At 38.6% G+C, this 10,603-nt stretch overlaps 2 protein-coding genes across 5 annotated transcripts in view; both read right to left on the bottom strand.

Moving 5' to 3' along the window:
* Positions 1–2,948: 2,948 nt before the first annotated feature.
* On the bottom strand, positions 2,949–4,283 carry LOC108978872 (galectin-9-like). The gene is made up of 3 exons (XM_018949378.1): positions 4,242–4,283; positions 4,067–4,185; positions 2,949–4,002 (listed from the first exon to the last, which is right to left on the bottom strand). The coding sequence occupies exons 1-3, from the start codon at positions 4,281–4,283 to the stop codon at positions 2,949–2,951; spliced, it is 1,215 nt and encodes a 404-aa protein (XP_018804923.1).
* Positions 4,284–6,330: 2,047 nt separating this feature from the next.
* Positions 6,331–10,603, bottom strand: part of LOC108978894 (galectin-4-like) — a 13,376-nt gene continuing 9,103 nt past the window's right edge. For all 4 annotated transcript variants that reach the window (XM_018949407.1, XM_018949408.1, XM_018949405.1 and 1 more), the window contains 2 exons: positions 7,937–8,052; positions 6,331–7,867 (listed from right to left, as the gene is read on the bottom strand). In XM_018949407.1, the coding sequence (XP_018804952.1) occupies positions 6,856–7,867; positions 7,937–8,052 (1,128 nt within the window). In that variant the 3' untranslated portion in view covers positions 6,331–6,855. The remainder of the gene's footprint in view (positions 7,868–7,936; positions 8,053–10,603) is intronic.

Genomic DNA, 10,603 nt, shown 5'->3' with positions numbered 1-10,603 from the left:
AAAATCAACAACTAGTCAAAGTGAATAATAACATATCACGTATCTATATTAGTATGTAAGTATGAGTGTATCATATACATATATCTGTATGGTGGGCAGTGGTGGAGCACAGCAGCAAGCTCGATAGCCCAGCACGACTTCTAGGCAAATAGAATCTGTGGAAATCTCTGCGCCCCATTTAGTATGCCGTTAGTAACACTTGTCATAAAATTGACTTACGAATAGTTGTTTACACTCGGAAATTGAGAACGCTACAGTGTACGCCCCGCATGCTTTTATGATGTTTAGACATGCTAATTTTCACTTCTGTCATAAAGGGGGTGACTGGGTTATTGCAAAATCGCTGATAATATTGATACTGAAATGTTGATTTCATGAGCTTTGAAAACGAGGAAAGCTTTAAGTTTCAAAAGATTTGAAAGCTCAAAAGCTTCGAAATCGACACAGCTTTAAGGGATGACCACAAGTGCTTTGAAAAAATGCTATCTCTACAAGCTTTAAACGCTTTAAAGATGATATCAAAGGCTTCGAAATCAATGTGAGCTTAAGTTTCAAATACGATTTTCGAAAGTTGCGAAGCTGGTGTTAGCTTAAAGCTTGCAAAAACTATAAAAAAGACGTCAGCTTTAAGCTAGCTAGAAAAGTATTTTATACTTATAGTTTGAAATGCATATTAAAGCTCAATTGCCTTCTATTTATAGTCTGATCAAATGTAGATGAGCGATGTTATTTGTTCCCAAATAAAAATCGGAAGGAACAAGGCGGCAGTTGATTGATTTTTGGACCTTCTCAAACTTATTAAAACTCCCGCTCATTCCCCTATTCTTTCAAACTCTTCACAAAAGGTAGTTAGCTCAAGCTCACTAGTTTAGCGTTTGGTTTGAAAAACCTTAAAAAATCTGAGAAGAAAGCTATATAATGCCAGAACTTTGGTCGTATCTTCCAAAATCCAAAGAATCCGGATTTCAACGATAGCGAGTTCTACATAAGTAGTAGTAAAAGTTTTTGTGCTGTCTTTCGATAATAGATCTTGAAGCTCGGGTGTAAAAGCGTTTATATTAGAGAAATATTTTCCTTGATTGAGGCACTATTTGAAGTGTTCACTGAGCTTAAACCGGGATTTTATAGCTTTTAGAGTAACTCACTCACATTTTTTATGTAAAAATTGTCATAAAATCGGTTGACTATATATATATTGAACTTTAGTTTAAAATGTATTTCTTCTTTGAACTCAAAAATATTGCAGTGGACCCAAGAAATTATTAAAAGCAGACGCTTTGCTTTCATTTATTGGCTCGGAGCATGGGAAATTGACTTTCGAAATCGATATCTGCCACTCACTTCAGCCATTTTGCGGTACGCCCCTTTCGATTTAATAGCCGATCACTTTAACGATGCGTTAAATGCGTATGCAAATGTTTGCGATAAGCGAAGTGACAGCAACAATAACACCCACACACGCACACATACATGCGCACATACAAAAATGATTGAGGAGCGGTGTCCATTAGGATATAGGCGACAATTATTCTCCGAAGAGAAACAATTGGAGTTTCAGTAGTGATGACACAGTCACTTAGGTAACGCACACATATGTATATGTACATTAGTCTGTGCATTAGACAGATATGCCTTACGGCAGCCCCACTGCTGCTGTTGTGGATGTGGCAAGTTGCTCCAGCAGCAGCGGAACAGCAGTGTTGAATATCATTTGAGCGATATGTCAATAAACATGTATGCACCAGTGTGCGTGTGTGTGTGTTTGTGTGAAAATGTGCCGCTTCGCCACTCATGCTTATCTAGTCAGAAGTACATATGAACACATGTAATGCCATTGAAATGAACAAGTGGTCCCAATAATTTCCTTATCACTTTAACTGCGCTCGGCTCTTAGCTTATCTCGTTTGCGCGAAGTGAGGGGGCGTCTACATGCAGTGGCTGTCAAGTGCATCTGGTGGCAAACGCAATGATTAAGACGACGCTCTGCACCAAACTACCCATCGTGTCGAGTGTGAATTTTCCAATTCCATTGATTCGAGAAGTTTTCATGAAGATCTGCAGACGCTTCCAATTGTAGTGTGGCTGTTGATTTCAAGTCTATTTATTGTCGTCGCAAATTAACTTGATTACCCAATGTTTGTACGAGTAGTAGCAATTCCGTTATCAGCTTTATTTAATAAGACACTTTCGAATTATGGGAGCAGCTCAACCCAACGGCACTTTCGCTTGAGAGGATTGCAGCAACTTTGACTTTTATTTCGTAGTACTTTGGAGTTTTCGTGTTGGAAAAAGAGGGAGAACTAACTCATGGGAATTAGACTAGAAGTTATGGTGATTTATTACGCCAAATTAAATTTTTAACAATTAAATGAAATTAATATGGAAACAATTCTTCAAATTTGACCGTATCAGCCGTAATGCTATGAACTATTTTTTTTTTGTTTTACTTTTTTCTGAACATTTGAATTTTTTTAGGTGACTTGTCAGTTCAGACTTTCTTCTTGATCTTACTTCATCTTACGTACTCCATAGTTCTATGTGTTCTATGTTCTAAGTTCGGTCAGCCAAGCATCCAAGAAAGGAGAATGTTAAAGGGCAGAGACAGATATCACCGCCACGATCCTGGAGAAGTGAGATCGTGGTAGGTAACCAATGAATTAGTTATTCGACTTTTCTTTAACAAACTCAAAAATAATAGATTCCCAACCGACCTTATAATGAAAGATCTCAACAAAAATTATTTAAGCAAAAGAAAAATATTGGCGGAATTTCAGACTGAAAAAGTATTCGGCAATCCATGGACCTGAATGATGCATTTTTAAGCAAACATAATAAAATAATATTGTATTGAAAAACAAAATGCATAGCACTAAACTATTCGCATAACATTTATATTTGGAAACACCTCCATGAAGTTCGTACACAAAAATCTAACATGAGTATAACTGTTAAAAGGTCGATGGTTCAAAAGTGGGTCGATAAGTGTCTCGCCGGGGCTGAATGCTGTACGTAGAGCGTGATTTTACAAGTTGGTTGGTAAAGTACTGTAGCGTGGTGCCATCATCTTCAAAATTGCTATGCAGTGACACCCAGCTGAGCTTAACATCACCACATATGTACACCGTATCCACCACTTCTGGTCGCATGTGATACCTGAATTCGAGCAGAAATTTGCCATTCAAATACACCTCGTAAGCATTGTCCATGCACACAATAGCCAGTCGAAAATATTTTCCCGGCAGAAATTCCGTATCTATATCCGAGCATTCCTCTGGTGACCATTGGCCATCGTACCAAGCGCAGCGCACAATTTGCGCTTTCGATATGTTTTCGCGTTTTTTGAAAAAGCACGAAGCCAAATGGAAGGCGATGATCGGATGTGGCCAAAAATAAACGCCATTTTGTAAGTTTATATAAAAGGACATTGGTAATAGTTTGACACGTCCCTCGATCTTGAGTAGACGACCCGGCTTCATCATATTCCGCGGTAAACTGCCCACGTAGGGTGCCGCAATTTCAGCCTGCCAATGCAAGGCTTTCAATACCAAGCTGAAACGCCAACCTGCATCTCTCCTGGTCAGCTGAGCATATCCAGATCTAGACGAACGGGTTGAGGCGAGGTTTCTACTGACTGTTATTTCCACAGGTCGTATTGTATCGATGCGATCGGGATATGTGGCGACCTCTGTATGCGTCACTAGGACATCTGTGACCTCACCTATCACCACCACCGAGCTAATCAAGCGATAAGGTATGCAATGTACGTAGGTGGTGAAATGAAAACCGTTCACGGCTATGAGAAAGGCGGTTTCGGTGATGAGAAACTGCATGAGGAATTTGGTGCCACGTCGCAGTGTGAACGGTATGGCGGAGGTGTTCTGCTCAACTTGCCACCGCTTGTTGACCCGACTGTTGCGCACGATGTAATTCTGCGGTAGACGCGCATTAAGGTGTAACGCCACGTCGCCCGCAGCATTATCCACCAGAAAATTGATGAAGAAGCTGTGCGGGTTAAAGATATTATTACGCTTTTCGCACAATGAAATAGAACTGTTTCGACACCTACCGTTCACAAGTTAACAGTATTTGACCGGTAACTCTAAAGCAAACACCCTCTTTGAGTAAGCCAAGCTCATGCGTGCGGTGCACCGGCTCGAAATCGTCTATAACATAATCGAATTCGTTCTACTAAGATTAAAAGATTTTCAATTATTTTATAAGAGAAAATGAAAATATTTTACTTCAAGAATTGAACGTTTCGTAGAAGTGTAAGTATTTCCCATTGTATCCACAACTGACAGATGAGCGATGAGAGAGTCGATAGAACTTCCATTGGCATTGCAAAATGTTAAGTTTCACAAAAGTCATTTAAAATCGATTTTTATTATTAAATAAATTAATATCATAAAATATTGACATTTGAAGATTCGTTTTGAATATTCCTAACAATTACTTGAATGCCAAACAAGTGAACTTGAAACCAATTTTAATATGCAATATCTTAAGCGTGAATAACAACAACAGTTTTCAAAGCCTTCGACAGACTTTGACGGCAACAGTTTTCCAAGCTTGCGAGAGACCTTGTTGCGAAAAAAGAGGACCCGTCGAAAAAACCAGCGACAATTCTGATAAGTTGACTAATACCTCCACAGGTCGATCCAAATAGAAGCAATGAGATGTTTCCACTTTATCATCTTTAAGAAACCTTCAGCAGTAAAGATCAAGCAAAGCGACGTGTACTACTAAAAGTAAGAACATTCTTAGGCCGATTCACCTCAGACCTTCAGGAAATTGTGATCGCACAAGTGACTGGCACTCACTTAAATACCAAAAATATTTCAATATCTTTGAAGCAGAAGTCACACAATCTTTAACCAGCAGTCCTCAATGAAAGTGGATAAAGAATCCGATCCCGTTCCGGTTACTTAGATCCTACTGTCGTGGGAACGGAATCAATTTTTTCTTCTTCTTTACTGGCGTAGACACCGCGTTTCTTCTCTTGGATATTTGGCGCTTATTCGAGATACGAAGCCCAGCGTGGTCGTCTTCACCTGATCTCTCCAAAGATGAAGTGGAGTGAAGTAGTCATCCTCTTCCTCTGCTTTCAGCGGTGAGTACTGAATCGAAAACCTTCAAAGCTCAACATGACCTAACCGGCGCAGTTGCTATCTCTTGATTCACTGAACTGTGTCTATATCGGCGTTTCATCGACCGCAAAGGACCATATATCTATCGCAAAAGCTTTCTCTCGAACACTCCTGAAGCCGAGATGATTACAGACTTGTAGATTTTAGTTTTTGTACGAGGAGAGAGAACTTTCTTTTTCAATTGTCTACTCAGTCCAAAGTAGCAACTGTTAGCAAAGGTGATTGATGTGTTGAGAATCAGTTTAAGTTCATATAAAATATTTATCTAAATATAAAAAAATATAAAATTAAATATAAAACGTAAATTTTTTGAAAAAAAATGGTCTGAGTTCTCAAAATAAAATAAAACTGTTTTCGTAGGTAGCCAATTTTCCTAGAGGCCCAACACATTTCTTTGCTTGTGCGCTGCTAGCTCGAATGTGATTGAACGGAGTAAAGGCAACTCTAAAGTATTTATGTTTTCACTTAGCATAGGCGCAAACCATTACATATTTGGGTTCCAATTTATACTTAGCAGATTTACCAACCATTACATTTTTCTCAGTTTTTACACTCTGTTGCCATTTCCGTTATTTTCATAAATTGTGTGTTATAAAACGTCTGATTATTTTATATGAAATAAAAGTTAATGGTACACTGGACGCCATAAGTATGTATACAAAAAAAATTATGAAATCTGGAATGTATTAAAAACCATATTCTTCCCTTTTGAATCGTTTCATAATATATTTTTGTTTATTTTCCTCATTTAAAGCATTAAACTGTGCAACAAGTTTTCAAAAATAAAAAATAAACATTAACTTTAATAATATTCCATATTTCAGTGCATCTCAAGCAAATGCAGTTTATTTATTAGTACATAGGTATATTATATAAATTGGTATATAGCATAATTATTGAAGACTAACAATTAGAAATACAACAGATATATATGTATATGGAGTATATAAAGTTTTCAATCGGTTTTTAATTTTTAAAATTTCTGCTTTTTTCTTATTTTAGATTTCAATTAGAGTAAATCATCACAAATCCATTAAGGTAACTTTAATTAGGAGCACGAAATTTCAAAAATACACTATAGAATTTGAATACATACATATGTACTTCGCCTTCGTTGACTGGCCATTCGACTAATACATTGACTAAGTTAATTATTGTCATGGAAAATTAATTTTGACGTGAGTTAGATTTGAGAATATTTTAGAAAAATATTGGTAACGTCTTTTATTCAAGATTTGCTTACATTTTAAGGACAAAACAGTAACTTTAAACACGAAAATGCTTGGAAAAAACTTGCAAAAATTTGTGTCTTAAGCAAGTTTTATTATTTTATACAATATATTATATACTAATCTTTGATCTAGGTTAGGTGTTTCGGGTAGGCTGTTAACTAAACTACTAAACAATGGTAAAAAGAACTTTACAGCGACGATATACAAATATACAATTGAAAAACCAAAAAATAAACTTAAATATTAAAAAATCTATTCGCACAGCCATATTAAATATGGCTTCTTCGGTTCTGATCCGACGAAAAAAGCTCTACAACTTTTCCATTTTGATACTCAAGGACTATGAGTCACCGCATACCGCACGGCGTTGCGGAATTCAGAGGTCTCGTTTTTTTCGTATGTGTATGCGAACTCAACCACAACAAACTCAGTCACTTTCACTTTAGTACCCTCCTTTCTCAATCTTCCGTCCATCACTAATATCTGAACAGTGGATTTGTGTAAATGCGTCTCGTGCCCTTCGGCGACAAGTTGGTGAGCAGCACAACACTGCGCAATTTAATATCACCCTGTATGTACACCGTATCTACCACATCCGGCTTGATGCGATACCTGAAGTCGGTGATGAGCTTCTCATTCAAGTACACCTCGAATGCATTCTCCGCGCACACGATTGCCAAACGGAAGGTTTTGCCCGGCCGAAAGTCTGTGTCCAATTCGGAGCGTTCCTCATCCGCCCAAGCGCCATTGTACCAAGCATTTCGACACACAATCGCCTTGCCTATGGCGCCGCTCTGTTTCGAGAAGCGCGGATTAAAGTGAAATGCGATAATCGGATGTGGCCAATAGTGTTGGCCCTTCTGTAGGTTGATGTAGAACGATTGCGGCAGCAATTTCACACGCCCCACTATCTGCAGACAACGGCCCACTTTCAGCGAGTCAGCCGGCAGCAGACCATAGTAAGGCAGTGGTATGCCACAAGCGATATTTTTCATTAAGGCAATCGAACTCTTTATGCCCAGCGGTGCCCAATCCAGATTCGAGCTGTCCACCTCGTCGTACGGCATAAGCGCCGTCTTATCGCCATTCGGCTGTTCATCGAAAATGTCCAGCGCTGTGCGTATCTCTTTGGGGTTGAAGCCGGGTATGTGCTCCGGATAGCATTGTACCTCGGCGCGCTCCATGCTCACGTCCTCTACGTCGCCCTTCACCTCTATCGTCGAGACTGTTGTGTAGGGCAAGCGATGCGCATACTTGGCGAAGTGTACGCCATTCACCGAAATCAGATAATCGCTATCGGTGATGAAGATCTGGATGGCGAATTTACTGCCGCGATGCAGTGAGAATGGCAGTGCTGATGAGACCTCTTCCTTGCCCCAGACGCCTTTCACTTTCGTGTTGCGCACGATGTAGTTTTGCGGCAGTCGTGGATTGATGTGCAGCGCGACGTCACGTGTGGCGTTCTCAATGACGAAATTTATGGAAAATCTGAAATGGCATAGGTGTGTTTGAATGTAAGTTGTCTGACTGGTGCTAGAGCTTGTGGTGAGTACTTACCGCTCGCAGTTGAGCAAAATGCTGCCGGTCACTGTGAAGCTGATGCCCTCCTTGAGGGTGCCGATCTTTTCGTTCTGGTACACGGGCAACGGTTCCACATAGTCGTAAAAGGAGCTCTGTAATTGCAAACAAATTAAATATTTGAATTAGCTGTTAAGAAGTGCTAAAGACTTTAGTTAAGTATAACTAATATGTTTTAAACGTAAGATTCAATTGTCAACGTGCTTTTCGATAGTTTAGAATCAGACGAAACATAACGGTGAGCAGTAGTAAAACAACAAATTGTTTAGTTTTTAAGTTGAAGGAAATTATTTTATTTTATTTTGTTTGACATTCGCCAAAAAATTTATATTAATTTATGTATTTTACATGGGAAACCGAGAGCTTCTGAGTACAGAGTACTGAAGTTGAATATTTTTTATATTGCATTAGGTTGAGTTAGATTAGGTTAATCTGGTAGACCATTAAGCCACGCATAGACGAGTTTTGGCTTTTTGCGATGCCAATTAGAGTTCAGTTGCAAGGTCCATTAGTAGTAGTCATCCTTTAAGACGCGAATATTGACAGACTCTGCGGCTTCACTATCGATACCTCCTTCAGTATGTCATACTGTGGGAACCACAGAAGCTTCTCTTCTCGAGATGTCAGTCCCATTCTGCGGACATGGGTTTTGATGTAATGCATTAGATATCAAACGTTTTCATGAGACGTGATTTTAACTCCAGGTTCCAGACAACTAATAAAACCAATGCTTTTCTCTGGACAGACGAACACTTCTGCAGCCTGCTGAATGGCAATGAAAGTATAACGGCAAGAGAAGACGAACCCGATTCCCCAATCGATGATGATGGAGCAGACGTTCCATTGCCCGACCATGAAGAAGTTCGATCAGACCTGAAGAACAACAAAGCGGCGGGGGCCGATTAATTGCCAGCCGAACTATTCGGGGAAGAACTGATAAGGAGCATGTTTCGTAGAATGTGGTCGGACGAAAACATGCCCAACGATTGGACTTTAAGTGTGTTTTGCCAATCTACCAAAGGAGAGACCCCAAAATCTGCGCCAACTACCATGGGATACGCCTCCTCAAAATCGCATATATAGTTTTATCGAGCGTATTTTGTGAGAGACTAAATCAAACCGTCAACAGACTGATTGGACCTTATCAGTGTAGCTTTAGGCTCAGCCTCGAAAGAAGTGCTCTATCAAACTTTATGAGTCACTCATTATTCCCGTCTTGGATGATGACAACATTTTTTCGAGAAAAAGGTCATGCGAAAGATTTATGGTCCATGGCGCATTTTAAACGGCGGACGATGAGCTGTAAGAGATACACGACGACATTAATATAATTCAGCGAATTAAGAGACAGCGCTACGCTGGCTAGGTCATGTCGTACGTATGGACGAAAAAACTCCAGCTTTGGAAGTACTCGACGCAATACCCGCCGGGGGAAGCAGAGGAAGACCTCCACTCTGTTGGAGGACCAGGTTTAGAATGACCTGGCTTGGAATCTCCAATTGATGCCACGTAGCAAAAAGGTGAAACGACTGGCGCGCTGTTGTTAACTCGGCTACGCCAGTAAAGAAGAAGAACAAGAAACATTTCAGTATTTTTTAATTATTAAATAAATATTATTCGACTACGTGAATAATGAGCGAAGTCAAAAGCATTTCATCAGCGTACAAAAATTTCGGTCTGACCCCGTGGACATCTAATTTGGTGTGTCAATTACTGCGTGTTATGTGTGTAACATATACATACATACATACATGTGTGCAAATGTACAACTTTTTTAAAATAAATATTCACACCACAGAATGGCATACCTTTATTTGGCCGTACGTATATACATGCATATGTATATAAACGGCTAAATGTGATCGTAAAAGCAGCAACAGTCATTTAATAAAGCATCTGCGGGCATCCCATGTATAAATATTTGTTTTAGGAAGTTTTACGCACTCGCTAATGTTAACTAATTGAAGCGCAAAAACAAAGTACAAAAAAAGATATGTGTACCGTATGTATATACATATGTATATGTGTCTTTATATGAATGTAGGTATGTATATAAGTTGAAAAGGGCAGTGGAAATGCCAAATGATTATTACATATACATATACATACTTGTGGAATTCTCTAATAGCTCAGGTGTTGATTAGAAATGTGTTCATTCAAACATAAGTCAATACACATATTTGTAAATATACACAAACATACACAATTATTTTAAAAATAACATTATTTAATTAATGGTTTTTTATCGTCATTGAAATACTGGCGAGAAAATGCTTGAAAGCTTTTGGGTGTGGTAAAAATGCGATTACAAAAGTACTGCGTTTTGATGAAAAGGCTCATTATCATATCATATACATACATACATACATATGCAGGCATGTATAGAAATACACTTATCGATGCACATACATACATATATGCATGCATGTTCGTGTGATTGGCATACCAATTTTTGATTTTGTCAATCAAATTATATTCACAAGACTTATACGGAAGCATTATTGATACATATGTACATATGTATTTATATTGTTAATTTGCATATATTACTTTACTATACAGGGTGCTTATACATTTGTCGTGTCTATGTCCCGCACTAGCCATAATCAAAAATTTAATTTTTATTATTTTTTTTAAATTCAAAAC

Source organism: Bactrocera latifrons, unplaced genomic scaffold (assembly GCF_001853355.1).
Source record: "Bactrocera latifrons isolate USDA-ARS-PBARC rearing strain unplaced genomic scaffold, ASM185335v1 scaffold_129, whole genome shotgun sequence".
Taxonomy (NCBI): Eukaryota; Metazoa; Arthropoda; class Insecta; order Diptera; family Tephritidae; genus Bactrocera; species Bactrocera latifrons.
The sequence above is the reverse complement of the archived record's forward strand: the minus strand, read 5'-3'. Positions and strand labels throughout refer to the sequence as shown.